This window comes from Pipra filicauda, unplaced genomic scaffold (genome assembly GCF_003945595.2).
Source record: "Pipra filicauda isolate LSUMZ 115617 unplaced genomic scaffold, ASM394559v2 scaffold14_size4853619_pilon, whole genome shotgun sequence".
NCBI lineage: Eukaryota > Metazoa > Chordata > Aves > Passeriformes > Pipridae > Pipra > Pipra filicauda.
In genome coordinates, this window is record NW_024103985.1 from 3151271 (window position 1) to 3169715 (window position 18445).

At 42.8% G+C, this 18445-nt stretch overlaps 1 protein-coding gene across 2 annotated transcripts in view; it reads right to left on the bottom strand.

Annotated features, from left to right (window-relative positions):
- Positions 1 to 18445, bottom strand: part of GALNT9 (polypeptide N-acetylgalactosaminyltransferase 9) — a 135535-nt gene that overhangs the window by 91192 nt on the left and 25898 nt on the right. For both annotated transcript variants that reach the window (XM_027732985.2, XM_039378902.1), the window contains exon 3: positions 347 to 513. In XM_027732985.2, coding sequence (XP_027588786.1) covers positions 347 to 513 — 167 coding nt within the window. The remainder of the gene's footprint in view (positions 1 to 346; positions 514 to 18445) is intronic.

Here is an 18445-nt window from a genome sequence, read left to right on the forward strand (position 1 = left end):
AGGGTTTACCCACATAATGTTTATTTGTTACACAAACAGTCAATATTTACTCACAGCTTTGTGCAAATGGCTCAATCAAGCCCCTCATCAACAAACATGAACTCTTGCAAATTCTACTGACTTCAACAGAGGTATGTTAATTTATACCAACATATGAGTCAATGATTATTAGCTGTGGTTGCACGTATGACCCTCCTCCCCCAGCTGCTTTAATGCAGAACGACTCAAAGGTGTTTCATCCAACGTTAAAAAAATAAGCATTTTGGCCAGCAGTGACCAAACTCCCTCTGCTTTACGTTCCACGTCTAGAAATCCCAGAGCGGGAGGAAAGGTTGGGAATGCTCACCGTTGTCACTGTTGTCATCCACCAGGATGATCTCCTTGAGCAGGTGGGAGGGGGTGTGGTTGACCACGCTGTGCACCGAGCGCAGGATGACCGAGAGCGCCTCGTTCACGAAGATGAACACCACGGAGATCTGGGGCAGGTCGTCGGGGTAGCTCATCTGTCTGCACCTGGAGGGAAGAGAGGCACAATTAAAACCCAAGCAGCCACTGGGAGGCCAAGTGGGATGAAGAGCATCCTCTCCTCCTTGCTCTCCATCCCATAGGGGGATTTGCAGACTTTGTCCTTTGTAACCCTGAACAAAGATGTGGCAAAAGCTCAAAAGAAGCAACCCAGCCAGGAGCAGCAACCTGTATAAGACAAAGGGGATGAGCACGTACACATGTTTGTAGCAGCTCTCACTCCCTGGAAGGTTAAAAGCACCTCTGCAAAACCAAAGGAATATCAATGACTTTGCTCAAAAACAACCTGCAGAAGGCCCACAGTGCTACCCCCTGGCTGTGCTCCCAGGGGAACCATCAGCAGGTCTGCTGGTAGCTCAGAACTGGATCTCCTACTTTCAAAACCAGGGCTCACTCAAGCAAATTTTGCACTTGCCCATACAAGGAGCATTTGCCACCCTTTCTGACTTTGCAGTTTGTGCAGCAATAACAGTTATGTGATGGCTGTTGTACAGGCACACACTGAAGTATCTGCAAAACAAATCTGCTCCCTCTGAGCCATCACCTTGGAAGGCAGCTACATCCTGATTCACAATTTGCTTTTGTGCTGCTCACTAACACATACATGTTACCATAGACCATTTTGAGAAGGAAAACTGAGGCCTGGAGAAGTCACACAGCACAGAGCAGAACTCCTGCTTCCCAAGCCCACAGTCCATGCCCCTCTCTAACTGTCGTTATCATACTGCCTTATTTTAGTGGAACTCTCTCCCACTAGCAAATATTCTAACTTTAAAAAAATACCTATGTGTTCTCACAGTCAAAAGCCATTCAGAATTACCACAGCAATTACTGAACCTGCTCTCTAAAACACCGCTAATGAAATCACAGGGAATGACTTCTCCTGCTCTTATCAAACTTTCTGACCTCTTTGCTCATTACTTTGGCATAACAATCACTTTTTTTCCCCACTCTCAGCAGTCATGGGGATAGAGGAGGGCGACAAATGCTTGACTGCTGAGTAACCTCTGGAAATCAGTTATGAATTCTAGTAAAGTGCAATTATTCATAACTCCTCATCCCAGCAGTACTTGCCCAGAGACCTGAGTACTTGTCATTGATTACAGTGTTACTGCATCAACACTCAAGAGCTGGCAGGAAAGAAGGGACGAGAGAAAACATGTAACCGAAGTCTGGAGACAAAAAGGAGGTTGTGGCAGAGGAGGAGCGAGTGCAGCAAGAACGAGAGGTCAGTCAAAGCAGCATTTACTACATAGAGAGACAAGCAATTAAAGGAAAGGTGGGATGACCACAAGTGTCAGAAGTAGAGGTGCACCTGGGTTAGGTCCATCCCTATCCCTTCTCACTGCACCTTCTTTCTGCCAGTTGTCCCCTTTTTCTACGAGGAAGACATAGCTGAAAAATTGCATTATGGCTGCATTTGGAAAGAATACCCTGACCATTACATATTGGAATATCTTGGGTAATCCCAATGCAACCAAGAACATCTAGATGGGCAAAGGCAAAGCTCATAATTTAGCAGTGGTTTAAAAGCTGTCATAGTTTTATTTATTGCAGTGAGGATGAAGAACAGCAAAAGCAGCTGTCCAGCTGAGTAGACTTTTCAAAGCACAGCAGTGATTTAGGAGTTTATTTCCTTCAGACTTCAAGTCAACCTTGAACTCCCAGCTCCTTAGGTCACTTCAGAAAATGAGATGGATGTGCTGAGGTAGTCAGGAGGAAATACTGGTCCACTGGAAAAAGCTACTGATGATGTTTGAGAGCATGAGCAATCCCTGTTAAGGGGCCTTTCCTTAAAAATCAGTGGGTGCTTAAGTGCTTTGCTGGATTGTCGCCCAAGTTCTTCCCAATGTATTCTCTAATTGGATACCAGTCACAGCAATTTACAGTTAATACTTCCTTTATTCCAAGAAACTCTAACCAGCACTTGACACACTGAGCCAAACAGTGACATTAGCAAGTCACACAGAAGAACACACTGCCATCAGAGCACAACCATGGCTGTCACCTCCTGCCACCTCTGCTTGGCCAGAGGCTGACAAGAGATTAAGTGCACTGCCATGGGTCAGTCCTGCCTGTGTGCAAGGCAGAGAAAGTCAGAGTGTCAGGACATGTGAAGCATCAGGCAAGACACCTATGGGCTGGTGATGGAGGAGCTTAGCATGAGACTAGTCATGCTTATTATTTCTTATGAGAAGAAAATTACCAGGAATGTGAAGAAATCAAACTGTACAAAGATGTCCTAGCAAGGCACACCCTCATAATCCTTCAGCCTTACCACCAAGAGAACTGTGATATTAAGAAACCATCCCTTTTTGGCAGCCCTGATGCTGTGCAGTGGAGTGCCTGGGTGTCTAAGGCACCCCAGTGCTCTGCCAGGGAAGGGAGCTGGGTACCAGCACGCTCTCCACTTCTCTGCATTAGGTATGACCACATTGTGAACTCTGGCAACTGGGTGAGGGAGGAAAATTACAGTAATTGATGGCTGAAACTTGGCCTCATTAACACCCAACACTGCTGAGTTCGGGAAGAATTGAGAGCATACACTTGACCTCTGTGGTAGGAAACGATGGTCTGAGCTGGCCAGGCACAGCTTACATTTAATATTAGTGTGATTTTAAATTAGCATTATGAACTGCCAGCAGGCCCCACAGTGCACAACCAGCAGAGGAGCTCAGGTCTGCACGAGAAGCAGGGTCTGTCTCCAGGGCAGGCAGGTGAACTGGGGAGGGACACACCAGGGATGTTTAGGAGCAGGGATCCCAAGCAAAGGCTGACAGTGCCATGGCTAATCACTTCCATGGGCCAGCTGAGGATGGATTAGACCTGATATGTGAAACAGCCCTTCAGGCACCTTTCATACAACATGCCAAGCATCAAACCTGAGGCATCCTGCTGTTGTCTTGGGAAAGGTCTTTGAGTGTTCTCGCTCTGTATTTGCTACTGCAGAGCTTGGCCAGCAACCCAGAGGTATTGCCTTTGTACATGACAGAGAGCTTGATGTCAGGTCATTTTTCTCTGTTCTGGAGATGATTTTCACTCATTCTTTACCTTGCATTGAATCAGTTCCTTAAATGAACATCTCCCAGCCAGCCTCCTGAGCCCAACTGTGAGCACTGCCTTTGCAGGCATAAGAAAACAGGAAAAGCTCTTCAGCTGGCAGACCAGAACCTCGGAAATAAAATCATGTACTAACATAAAAAGGTCATAGATTAGTAACTGGGACATGAGAAAACAAAAGCTACTCAGCTGCACATGAACCTGCTCATGGCAACCTTGGAAGCTGGGAGGCAACAAAGGGAAGGAAATTTTCTTTTGTCTGAACCCTCATTCCCTGATAGATGTATTTACTCTATTTGTATCTGATCCAACAGAAACATGTGAAGTCCTCTATTTATCAGAGCTGCTCTTACAGCCCATTTGGGTTGCACTATTTTTCATGAGGGACTGCCACTGCAGCCATGCAGGTAGTTCAGTGCATTACCAAGGAAAGAAAAATCCTTCCTGCTCTATTTCCCCTGCCTTCTCTCCTGTCTGCAAACTTGCTAAAGTCTAAAAATGAGTTTTGCTTGCAGACCTTAATATACTGAGTTTGGAAATGGATTAGGCAATGCATTTAGAGATTTCTGACAGCTTTACCCTTCAGGAAGAAATGCAAACAAAATTAAAGCTGCTTCATGAATCTTTAAAGTATTTAATACAAGATATGTTTTTCCAACGAACCACTGGGATGGAGATGACTGTGGGTTCTTCTCCTTAACAAACCTGATGAAATTGCTGGGCGTGAAGAAACATCTGCAGTTCTGGCACAAAAAAACCCCTACCCCAACATGCTCTGTACCTTGAAAGCTGCAGAATGGTCTGTGTTCCTGTTTTACAGCCACAGTGGGAGAAGTAGGTAGAACAGCTCCTCATTTGGTACATGATCAATGAAAGGACAAAGATAAATATCAATAAGATTAACAATAAGGTAACAAATACTACTTTTAATCATCAGGTCAATGTGCATTTTGAGCCCAGTTAAACCACAGGCTCAGAGTAGTCTTACCTACACGGTTACCTTTTAGTACCTAAATGCTGCTGTGACTTCTGTAGGCACAGACGATTCACCACAGCTAAATCACTAAATTTAGTGGCGAGTTCAACGTTTGATTTCCTTCTCCAGAAACCCACCGAGGCTTTACAGCCAGTGCTAGATGGAACAGTAACTTTTGAGCTGCAGAAATAAAGTAGCATTGCTTTCCTGTTCCACGCTGGCACAACAGTGAAAACGTGACAAGCTGCGAACATCTCCTTCCCCAGCATGGGATCCAGCTGCTGACCAGTCTGCAGCAAAAGCAGTGACAGGCTACAAAACTGATTAGCTTCATGGATCATGAATCTGTCACCCAGAGGCTCCAACTCCTTCCTAATTAATTCTCCTTCTCAACAGAAGGTGTTAACTGCATTATACCATAACATTCTCTTTCCAGTAAGAATGGCTTTTCCTGCCCTATCCAAAGGGGGAAAAAAACCCCAAACGGACAGTTTTTGAACTTAAGGTTTGCTCTTACTTTCCCCTCCCGTTTTGCAGCCCATAGACAGAATTCCCTAAGAATTACATAATACAAATACAACTGTGATCAAGGGAGCAGTGGAACAGAACACTGATGCTCTTGAGAAAAGCAGCCCATTGTATTTGCAACCAAGGTAAAAAGAGAAGTGAGTCATTTTCAGAAAAACTAGAACTTATGGTGATAGCAGGAGATACCTTCTTCACAGACTGTGTTCCTTATGGAACAGCCTCCACTTTGATTTATCCAACAGAATAAAAATCAACAACTTCTCCTTTCTCCTTAATTTATTTGGAGAGGTGCAGCTACAAGATACAGTGCAATCCTTGTTGGTGCTGTAAGTCAGAGAAAATCCATTAAAATAACCCTTCCTCCATCTTTTCTGGAACACAGCAATGCTGATGGTCATTTTCACATAAAGTGAGATCTTAAATCTACTCCTTTTTTCATATGTCCCTTGACACATTTTTTCTTATTTCACATCCAAAAGTCTAAGAAAGCAATCCCCCACACTCATCAGCAAGAAACCAGGCCAATTCCTTGATCCTGAGCCAACCTCAGACACTTCCTGTAGCAAGAAGAAGTGTCCTTTCATGTCAACCACAAATGATGGCACTACACCACGAGTCTTCCAGCACACATCTAGTCCTGGGAATTTCCCATATTCCCAGGCTGAACAATTGGATTTCATGTCTGTAGGATTTGCAGAATGAAGAACAACAGCAGCCTTTTTAAAATGACTGTCTTTTATACCCTAGAACTCTCTCTTCTCTGTCCTATTTCCAACAGGAAAGACCAAATTTACAGGAATTTCTATCCTGTGACACATCCATGAAGGAGAGAGCCCTTTCAAGCTGGGACTCAGGCAGTTCCACAGGTACATTAAAGTTCCCCATGAAGTTGTAATAATACACATTGGACAAGTCTTTCCTGAGAACTAGACAATTTACTTTTTGCCCTTTTTCCTTTCTTTTTAAATTCCAGGCCAGTACAACTGTGACCAATTGCTCTGCACAAAAAAACCCCACAAACCAACAAACAAACAATACATGTTTGTGCCTTTTGTTTTATAGCACACTTGTTCTATTTGGTTTAATTCCTCCCTTCTCTATGACACATTATTTTATGTTTATATTAGAAAGCTCTGAGAACTGTCAATCAGTGACTGATAGCACAATATATATGCATAGTTAACATACACAGCATGAAGATGACTCTACTCATAAAAAATATTAACCCTTATATTTAGGATTATTAGACTCTTCGGAAGTAGTTGCTGCACACATAAAATAAGAGGCCTTCTATTTCAGTGAGCTATTTCTGGCTTTCCTCAGGCAAACAATACCAGAAACACACCATCATGTCTAATACTACTATTGATTTATACATATAAAAATGCTAAAACTAGTTTCAATCACTTTTAAAACAAGCCCCTTTATTAACATGAAAAATGGCTGAAAGCTCCCGCTCAGATCCCTCCATAGTAAAAAGCATTTGCCTTTTTCTGGGAACTTAACTTGAGTCACTAATATGTTTTGAAATACCATCTGTAAAAAATTTCCACTCTATCCCCTGGTGTGCCCGTTCAGATCTGCCTCTGGCTGTATGCATGCTGCATCACAAAGCATTAGGCTCATTGGAAATTAATGGAGAAGCTGAGATCTGCTTTCAAATGCTTTTGAAAAATCCCCAAAGAAAACATATTCCCCCCGTGCAACTTTATTTTTAATGGTGCTGCACTTAAATTTAAGGAAGAGCCTCAACTAAATTTCAAGTGGTATGTATTCTGCCTAATTTTAGGCAATTAAACACAAATGGCTTGTTCAGTGATTCTCTAGATTTCACAAAGATCCTGGTCACTGGTCCAACTGGATTTTTAGCTTGCATCCTTTAAAAGTAAAAATTAGAGAAGAATTGTCTTTTAAAAAAAAACCCATAAAGGTAATCTTACAAAATTCTGCTTTGAGATTGGAGAGCTCTTTGAACTGAAACATAAATGTCAGTGAAAATGGTGAAGTGATATGAAACAAAGGCAAAACTAAAGGCATTGTGTCAATTTGATTCAAAGTTCTCACCAGCAAAACATATGCAGGAAAACACTACCTTTTGTCCAACTTTGGGAACTATCTTGCCCACGGAGGACAGAGAACATACACCCTCATCTCAGAGCTTCGCCAAAACTAAAACCTCACATTTCAAACAGGGAAGGTTCACAAAGAGCCCTCCAAGAAGCCAGAAAATGTTGTCTAGGGTGCATTCCCAAAATTGGCTGCTACCCTGGGGCACCACTTGTTGTTCCTGCCACCAAGGGCCATTGCTCTCCTGTCAGCAGTGGGAAGGCAGCTGTCCATCTGCACCTCCAGCAGCCACTGTGAGCAGACCTCCCGTTAAGAAGTACTTTTCCACTCAAGGTGATGCATCAAGATCCCAGAAAAGGTTCTTTATGGCAAAGGAAGAATTAATCCCAGCAGGTCTGCAGGGAGTGAGATGGTAACAGCCCAGATATCCAAAAGCAGACTACATATCTGAAGAAGACCACCTTCTCTGAAGTGTATCTCCTATTGAGTTCTGAGTCCATGCCAGACATCAGGGAAAAACAGTGGAGTTGATGAAATCAAAGGCATTATTTTCAATAAATAATGTATAAGAGTAAACTCACCATTTTCCATCTGCATGGAACAGTTGGATGTACCCTTGAAGCTATTTGTTATTCAGATAATAATATGTAAATACAGAAAGTTATCCTGGACTATTAAAAAATGTACCGCAAGTATTTAATATTAAAAATTCAAGGCACTTTTGTTGAATTTTGACTATCTCACTCCCTCAGCTGGTGTTGCTGCTTCTGGACAGAGGCTGAATATCACAGTGTTCCCTAGAAATCTAGGGCAATAAAGAAGTTTTCAAGGTAAGTGCTGCAGAGCTCTTCACAAATTTCATTACAGGTTTGCTGTCACGCTGCAGTGTGGTGGTAAGCAGGAGAATAGAGGAATGCAATAACTTTCCACTATTATTTCAGCTAACAATGTTTTTTATGGTCTTGGGAGGATATACAACAATGTTTGGCAAACAGTCCCTCCTTTAATGGGTCCGGTGTATTCCACAGGAGACCAGCTTTAATCTTTGGTCAGATTCTGTTATGCAGCAGAATGTTTCTCTCTACCTATGTACAAATACAGGATGATTGGAGGAGTAAACCACAAAATGGGAGGTCAGCCATAAACTGGGTTTCACTGCCTGCCAAAACTGCAGTGAGAAGCTCTTACTCTTGCCTGGTCCCAGCAGCTGCAAGGCTGGTTGTAGCCCAGAAAGGTAAAACTTCCCTGGTAATCCCAGTACCTTGCTGAGGTGTGCACAAGCTGATTTCACTAACCAGCAATGGCCTTGAAATGTTTGAACAGTGGTCACAGGCTTCCTCCTCCTTCTTTAAATGATCCATTTCTATCAGAGTGAAAACAGACCAAGTTTATGGTATGTGGGAAGAATTATGGTTCAAATAGAGCAGTGTTCCAAGAACAAAGGCATAAAGAACATTGATTTAGCACTGAAAATGGGACTGTTAAATCCATGATGTTTAGATGCTCTATATGGGATTGAGCTGAGCCTGGTGGCAGCAGCAGCATGTTTAGAAAAGGCCTGAGTCAGGCAGGGAGGACAAATGAAGGTGCATGTGCTCTGTGTGTTCCCCTCCGTAGACAGGGGTAGGAAACTGCCTGACAACCAGATGATGGAGCACATCCCAAGCTCCCAATAAACTCTGGATCAGGACCCCATAGGATAAATCATTAGGCAAGAGCAGTCAGATCCTGAAGTGCAGATGGGACTTTACTCCTCTCTTCATCTTTCCCAGTGATACTTTCAGGATTGTTCTTTATATATTATAACTACTTCAAGAAATGTCCTCTTCAAGTAAAGCAGTTAAGCATGTCTTAACTTCACTGGGGTTATTCATACACTTAAAACTAGGAACATATTTAAGTGCTTCACTGGACTGGAGCCTAATTGTACTTTTATAGCTTTTGTTTAAATTAAAGGCTAGTTAGAGGTGAACAGCACAGTATTCAACAATTTCACGCACTCAGAAGTTAAATGTTAACAACAGTTTCTTACCTTCTAAGTATTTCTATAGCTTCAGTTCACAAAACTTCAGAAAACTCTGGCATTTTGACTTAGTTTTGGTTACATTTAGAAATGAAAACATTTTTTAAAAATCCAACCACATTTGCTGTCTAGCACACAGCTAACACCTAGAACACACACTTCACAGCAGGAAAACAGTGCAATATTTTTATATTTATGAGCTCTTATCCTAATTAAAAAAAAAAAAAAAAAAACCCAAACCAAAACAAAAACAAACAGGTCAACATATGCTTACTTTTCACTCAGGTTGACAGAAATCAGGCACAGATCCTGGAACAGGTAACGTACAGAAGTATGACTTTGAATTTGAGCAGCCAAGGACACGTGTTAGTCTTTTCCTGACCCTGAGAAGATCTGGCCATTGCAGCACTTCAACTTTCATGCACTGCTCCTGCCCACGCTGGCCTGCTGGGAAACAACTGCCTTTTCCACTCTCTGTTATCTGGCATCTTTTCCTACTTGCCCACAGAAGTGATGACCCTGCACCCAGAGCATTCCCATTAACTGTGTGCCCAGCAGGCTGAGCCTCTGTGCACAGCCCTGCCCTTCCTCATCCCTCATCTGTAGACACACACACTCAGCCTGTTCCATCCAGAATATTTGCTCAAGCCTCTACTTAGAAAAACTTTTCCCCCACTGCTTCCATAGATTCCCAGATCTGTCAGGCAGAGGAGCTGAGTGCTCCTCTCTGAGCAAACAGAACACAAATTCCCTGTCTCTTGGTACATGTGGGTTAATAACACCAAGGCAATAAGCCAGTGGACTAGCCAGAGGTCAAGCATTTGTTTTCAGGCAACGTAGAAAATACAGGAGCAAAGCTTCAATGTCATTTTTATCTTGAGTTTAATGTAAACTGCACCATGACCCTCTGGGAGAAGTGTGTCCTAATGAAACATCCACAGCGGGGATGAAAGCTCACTCCAGTTGCTGAATGAGACAACTGTTCACTTCGTGGATGGAAATAACCAGAATTTATGCCTTTCCTCTGAAATTTTAGGGGTACAGACTAACTTAGCAACAACACCCACGGGTATTTTAGTGCACTGCTTTAATTATTATTGCTGCTATTAATATTCTACCATTAGTCAAGTCTGAACAACCGTGTCTGCCAGAGGTGTGTTTCATGCCACCCCAGAGGGCAGCCCTCTGAGAGGGTATTCAGAAGACAAAATACATAAATGCAGACTAGCAAAAGTCTAGGAGTGTGGCATAAATAATACACTCATCCCTTGGAGCACAGAAGAAAATAAACTAATTAAAGAACTATTTGACAACCTGAAGGCATCTCACACAGGTAAAATGTAATGCCAGGGGGTTTCGTTTCTGGAGGCTGAGGAACAGGGAGCTTTGTGCAGAAGTAATACACAGAGATGACATGTCCAGTAATTTAAAGCTGCCTAATGCCTTACTGGTAAATCCTGACCACCACCAGAAATTGTGGGTGCACTTCTTAGGCCAAGGGAACAGGGATTTTGCCTGATGCTTGCATGGCAGTTGTCCTCATGTTCTCTGTTTAGTTCAGACACGGAAGGAGAGAGATGTATTTGTGCTGGGTATCCAGCTCTGCTGTTGTCCTCCACTGAAGGGCTTCCTGTCACTGCATAAGCGATCCCTACAAAATGTATCACCTATAACTGAATTCTCTGCAGGAAACAGAGGGTTTTTCGCCAGCTTGAAGTTCTGAGACTTAGTAACACACATGGCAAGATGCCTCCTTCACAAGGGTTATTTAAACACCCTGCACAGCCAAGGAACAGACAACAGAGATCAGCCTGGTGCTGGCTTTACAAAGAAGGCAACAAGGCACAGGCTCCTGCTCCTCAAGGCTTGCCCCACATTTCAAAGGAAGTCTCCAGGTGGGAACATGCAGCTCTTGCAGGATTTCTTGTGGCCAAAGGGATGCAGGCCAGAACTGCACAATGAGTTCTTATTAAGACAGCCAGTTGGTTTGGCAGAAATAGGGAAAAGAGTGCACAGACTGCATGGGAAGCAACTGTCCCTGGACCTCCTTTTGGAGCTGCATCCAGCAAGGTGACCTGGTTGGACGATGGTTTGTTTTTGAGACTGCAGCAGAAGGCCTAGAAGCAATATAACAGAAGCCAAGAACATTTCAGAAAGCTGGAGGAACAGGAAATAGAGGCCCCATACTTCAATATCATAAAACTTTCAAACAACTTAACTGGCAGGTGCTGTTTCAGAGAAACAAAACCTTGGAAAGCATCTAGATCAAGCTAATCAAGACAGGGAGCTTACGTTTGCTGCCCTGTAACTGTCAGGTCCTTCTGGCTCTGGCTACTTTTAAGAGTCTCTCACTTTTATTAGCACTAAATTCACTCAAAACAGGAGACACAGGCAAAACAAGCAAGAACTGACACCATTAAAATGAAACACTGCATCAACTTGGGAGTTCACAATTCAGTTTTATTTCAGACAGAAGAGTAAATTGTCTGACATTTTGGCCTGTTCACGTTTTTATCACAAAGACACAAACAACAACAACTAAAATACCTTGAGGTTATGTGACCTGAAACCTCGACTTTCCTATACTATGAAACCTATCCAAATAAAATAGGAATCAGAACTTGCTAATCTTTAAAGTTACACAAGGAAGACATCTGGAGATAATACATATCTCACATTGTCAGCAGAACTAAATTTGCATACATATTTTAAGAAAGAAAAGGGGAACCTTATTTCAAACCATTAGAACTCCTTCAAAGCCCTAAAAAGAATCTCAGGTGTAGTGTAACAGAGATAACACGCAAGGAAACATAAAAGGAAAAGAAATACCACGCTGAATTCATTGCCTGTCTTGTTCTGTTACTTCTTTTTATCCTGTAATGTGACACCATGGAGTGTAACATAACATGACAGCTCAGAAATGTACAGGAATACCCTTTTCTCCCTGGAAGTGATAGCGGGCATCAACCATCCGTGGGCCCAGGGGAGGGAAATGAAAGAACCTGAAATGCCACACACGGCTGGAAGCCTTGGCTGGATCTCAGCAGTGCTTCTGCACTACAGATATGTATTTACCTGTCAAGGAACAGCTTACACAGTTTGAAGACTGCTCTTCTAGAGGAGGAAATACTACTCCTTCTACGGAAATACTGTTTTCAAGTTCAAATAATTACCCCAAGAAGTTGTGCTTGAGGTCACACAGGACATATTTAGTTGTGATAGGTAAGAAAAACAGGGATGCAAACCAGCTTTCTGATCATCTTTTCTTTTCCTCCCAGATGAAAGCTGGGCTGCAGCCACAGCTTTGCCTCCACAGCTGCTGGCTGGGGGGACTTTACCCAGGCTGCCCATGGTGGCAGGTCGTTCTTCTATGTGTGTTGCTAATACAGAGATTCCCTCTCATTTCTGTATGCCTTGGAACATTCAGCATTTGGGATTCACCTGAAATGCTATTTATGTTGGTTAGGTTCCTTGGGGAGAGACCTGCAGAGGACATGACACACTGTACATGATAAGTAGTGCTGCCATGTCTTCTTCTCCACTGACCACAAAGGCAGCCAAGTCGATTATCTTAAATTAGATGTCTAATTTTTAGTCAGTGTTATGCAATCCACCTCAGGTAAACTATTCATGTATTCAAAATTACGTTCTGGTGCAGACAAATTGCAGGGAATGGCTTCCAGTCTCACTGCATTTAAACACAACACTGCAATCAGTTACTTTTCATGCTCCCTAGTTAATCAAATTCAGCCTTCACTAAATCTACATTTATTAGTGCTGACAGTCATGCAGAACTTGTCTTCAACAATTAATATACACAAAGGCACTGCAAAAATGTAAAAGAGGAAAATTACTGCATTTGAACAGAAGGTGGCTTCTTGGAAAAGGTTGTTAATTTTTGTGATTCTTTTTAATTTAGCCTTTCTGGTGCTCCTTTCATTATCCCACGGGTCAGTGTTAATAATCAAGACCAATGTTATACACTTTGCAGTATAATTAAAGTCACTACTTAATTGGAAAGCCCAGCACTAAACAAAAGGGAATCAATAATGAATCTAATGGGAAAAGCCAGAGAAAAATTCTATCAGATATCAGAAATAGCTGTGAGATATTGCCACATGTCCAGCACTGCTACTACAGAGACAGCATCGAGTCTGGCTGCTGGGGAGCCTCTGCTTATGAGTTATGTCCTGCATAAAACCTGGGCACTGTCTGCCCAAAGCCTTGGGGGTCACCAACCCCTCAGCACAACCAAGCAGAAGGCAGAGGATTAGTGTAGTGCAATCTGGGCAGTCTCGTGGTCCTACCTCAGGGTCATGCCCTACTGCTTGTCAAACCAAATCAGTCTGAGAACCTTCCTGGTAACGGCCTCAAAAAGGGGCTGGAAGGTTTAGCAATATTTTTGATTATTATTATTGGGAAACACGGTCACTGTGTTAACCTGTTCATCAGTCTTTTCACTGGAGCAATTTAACATTGTACAACTAATTAAACATACAAAAGACCTAACAGTGAACTGGGATTTGGGGGACAAAGGTTTGATCCCACATTCCAGTCAATATATCATTATTTATGCAAAGCAAGCAGAGCTCCAGCAGAGGTTGGGAGAAGACCTACAGTACCTTCAAACAGGGTCAGTGACAACTACAGAGGGACTCTACAAATACAGAGCACTGGGGTGGAGGTGCTGGCAGTACCTGTGACCCACACAGAGTTTTCTTTCCCAGCCAAAGATTTTTTCCTCTCCTTTGAGGGGGACAGACAGTCCTCCTCAGACAGCTGCAGTGTCAGCCCTTTACAGCCAAATAAGAAACACTTCCCAAAATGCAGTGATAAGCCTTTGGCATACACAGGGATACACAAATAAGCACAACTGGCCCAGAGGCAGCAGCATGAGCGAATTTAGGTTGTCAGCTGATATCCCAAATGAACTGAGTCAGAACTACACCACTGAACACAGAGGAGTAGCTGCTCAGAGCCCTTCACTGCAGAGGAAGCAGCACAGGAATTTTCTCACTCCACACCAGTTCCTTCTGCTCTCGGGCAAGACAGAAGTCGGCTCACACTTGGGTCTCTCTCTCTGGAACTGTATCACCAGCTGTGCACACAGATGATGTGTGTGCAAAGGCCTGTGCTCTTTGTAGGGGATTCACAGCCCGAGGGAAATGTCCAGCCTGTGTAACTCAGTAAAGCTGGGAGAGATCCACACCAAGTCCCAGAGCACGTGTACACACACACCCCTCTGCACTGTTCAAAATCCACATTTGGACATTGATTTGGGATCCAATTAAAACACTTCACTTAGTTTCATGTCTTACTGAATTTCCCTCCCATAAACAATCCTAATCTGTTGCCCAGAGGTAATTCTGTCTGCTCCATTTTCCGCCTCTGTTTTTCCTTCTCTCTGCTTCAATTTATGTCATATGCTCAGAGTGGCCAAATGGGGTTTTCAGAATTTTAGCATGATTTTTTAGATTCTGTATCTGAGAGCGGGTGCAAAAGAAAAAAAAAAGTCAAATGTCTTCCTACTAAAAATAAGCCTAATTGAAATCCAAATATCGTGCCTATAATGCGATTGTGAAACACTGTCAGCTGAAAAAAACAAAATGTTTAATTTTAACTAATGTTTCTCTTTACCACAACCTGGTATTTAATCTGAAAGTACTGGTAGAAGCTAGAGCTAGAAAATTCATCACTTGAAAACTAATGTTTTTTTAATGAGAAACTATATGTTTCATTGGTCTAAATATTTTCTTTTAATAAAACATTTCACAGAAGATGTTCAGCCTGACACAAAATATTTTTAAGCCTTTTTTTTTTTTTCCCAGTTGTCATTTTCCACTAATCAGAAATTCTGATTCCTGGAAAGCTCTGATCTGTTCCACTTCAAATATTCCTCGCAAAGAGGCCCGTTCCATCGCCCTCTGGTTAACCTGGAAAGAATCCTAAGGGTCTGTTTTAATTTGGAGTTTCTCGTGTCGTTTTTCTAAGTGGCGCAAAGGACACCCAGTGTCCCCAGAGGGTCTGAGAAATGGGTCATGAGGCAGAGCAAGTGGCAGAGGTGGAGAAAAATCAAATAATAGCAAACCTGGCCTTCCCCAATGCACTGATCCAAAAGCTGATGCTCTTTGAGAGCCATCTGCCTTCGTGCCCTGCTCCTGCAGCAACAGCCAACGCAGCCAGGCAGAGGAGCTGCAGGGGCTACACTGATCCTACCACACCACTGACCCTCCTCCCACGACAGAAACCACAAACACATATGTGGTGTGGCTCCAGAGAGCTGCTGGCTGCTGGCTCACACACCACACCGAGTCCTCAGAGCTCTGCAGCCAAAAGGAAGGGTCAAAATTAAAGGTGATGGTGCTGCCTTCTCCAGCGGCTGGAGCTCACAGGACCATCTCTGACAGAAGGGCTGTCTGCTCGCTCCTGGCCTCACACCAATTATTAAACCCCGGAGTGAACAAATCAGAGGCCTATTTACCAAGTCTGCCCTCTTGATAGCACTATTTGATCAACTGCAGAATTCTTTTTGATAGGTAATTAAAAAGGCTTTTCCTTAGGTATAGGGTGGATTGAACCATTAATTACACTTCAAGGCCCAAGAGATGCAATTCCTTTGCTATTGTGAACTGTCTATAGCAAGCCACGAAAACGCTCTCCTCCATGAAAGAACGGAATAAATGAAAGCAATTTCCTCGAGACCCGGATTTCTCTGTGCTTTATGGCTAAAGACTCAAGTTGCCACGGCATTAATAAGTTTGTTCTTTGGGGCTGAATTTTCTCAATACAAACATCCATGACCGTAACACAAAGAAATATCTTCTGATAGAGCCAGTAGACTGAATCCATATATTAATATTATTGTTATCACCGAACTGCCACAATGCACTCGGCATCAAGTTGCACAAAAAAAGATCAGTTAAATTAAAGTTCCTCACCAAGCAGCGACAATTTTGTGTAAAAGCCAATTTAGCCACTATGGAAGCTCCAGGATCATATTAACTTTTCTCAAAAGTATGCATAATGCATCACAGCAAGGGATTTTGACAAGTGCGTGTGTGTATGTGTGTCTCGGTGTGTGGACGTGTCCTGCATGTAAAGAAACCCCAGAAGTTATTGAAGTTGCAAAGTCAAGTGGTAGAAAGTTAGAAAATGCCAAATTTACAGGTGCAGCACCTGTTCAATCCAACCCCTTGCTATCCAGCCTGTGCACCAGAAAGAACAGGGGAATTGATGTTATCCTGAGAGACGACGCTTCTGTTTGAAAGCATCTGGTTAGGTGACACTTACCTCTTTTCCAGGATGGTGCACTGTCAAACAAACAGCTTTTGTAAGTTTGGGGGCCTTTCCCCCTAACTTTGAATGACATTCCCTAAGGTTTTGATTTTTTCTATTTTATCTTTGATAAAGCCAAAATGTACTGTCACATGGGGCTGCAGCCCCTCTGCCTTCATGCATGACTGGGAAGGATTGAGTCTGATCCTTTGTTACTGGAGCAGAGGCTTCGATTTTGTGCTACAGCTGGCAGCTCTGGAGGCTGTTATTCCCTCAGAAGGGCAGAGGGGTGGCTGCTGCCAGCCTTTTGTAGCAACACACGTCCCAGGCAAATCTGTTCCCTTCCTCTGCTCTCAGTACCCACAGGGGTTTGGGTGGCTGACTCTGGTTCTTCTGCTGGGAAGTGCAGAATCTCCACCAAAATCTCAGCTCTCTTACTCCAGATCTGCTTTTGACTATTCAGTGAGACACTGTCCCTTTGACATTCTGGTAAGAAAGGCATGGAAAGAGCCCAGCAGATTCCACAGCATTCCCATGGGCAGGATTCAGGACTATTCTACATCTACATGTATTGGGAGAGATAACTGATATAAGTACACGTTCATTTTGAATATGGAAGAACACATATGGAAACTAATCCAATAGTACTTCAACCTTAAATAACACTTTTCCCACAGCACCACAGAGCAAGCTCTAGCTCAGCCATGTGCTTCCAAGGAAAAAATAACCTCTTCCTTACAAGAGAAGCTTCTCTTTCTTCCACTGCACAGAGGAAACAGGGTACGTTAGTGAGGGCTAGAAAGTCCTGCTAATACTTTACTGTTGGGAAGAGAGATCGGGACACTAAACATCCTGAGCTCTCTGCAACATACCTTCTACAGTGGTATAGCCCTTGAAAAAGTTCAATATTAATATTATTTATACATGTCTGATAGATATTTAAAAATCTCTGATATCGAGGAGAAGAGGCTGAGACATTTATTACACCACGCCAGGATCAAACAATGATTTTGTAATTATTGTGTGATTTGTAATCACAACTGAGCTATTTACTGCATTGCTTCTATTTGGCACACAAACACAACGTGCACAAAATCCTCTTGTCTCCTGTACTTCCAGCAATTCCTATCCTAAGGAAAAGGTTCCTGAGCTAAAAGGAGTATCTGCACTGGCAGCAGCAGGTAGGAAAGCAGAACATGATGTGAGAAAAGCATCCTGAGAGCAGGGCTGCCCATCCAGGCCTGAGACTTTGCTGCAGTGGAAGGACATGGAGGTGACTCCAATTTCAGAGCCTTCATGGTCACACTGGCTGGCTGTACACCTCTGCAGTGTAACATAGTTTTTTAATTTGCTGCGTGGGGATGAAAATATCTCCTGAAAAGCAATTAAACTGCTGAATGTTTATGAGCCTATGCAAGGAGATGGAACAGAAGGCTTATCCTATGAGAATAAGATAGTGGACAACAATAAGGGGGAGATCAAATATAAAATGAATTAAAAGATAATATTTGTGATCAAGCCTGGAATATTGCAAGTCCCACATTTTCATAGTGAAATCATGTTTACTTTAATAAATTGTGCCTATGCAATGCAGACTTGAGTATAAATTCTTCCAGTTGATATCTTTTATACCTACTTTTGTGTGCAAATATGGAGATCTGACGATTTCAAATGGAAGCCAGAATGGAGAGAAAGGACAGTCTAGTATTTTGGGAATGCAAATTCAGGTAAGTGTTTTTATTCATAGACTGGCCACAGACTTTGTATGTGGTCTTAGACATTAATTCTAACTTGCTTCCCAATTTAAAAATGAAAAGTTCTGGGAATGACATGAATACAAATCACAAGCTAACTGAGAAAGGCTCAGTGATGCAGAGATGAGACCATTGGGCAATTCAGCATCTGGAGGTTTAGTTCTCTCCAATACACAGTTAGAGCAGAGTGCCTGAACCAAACAGTCAATCTCAGCTTTGGTACATGTGCTTCTTATG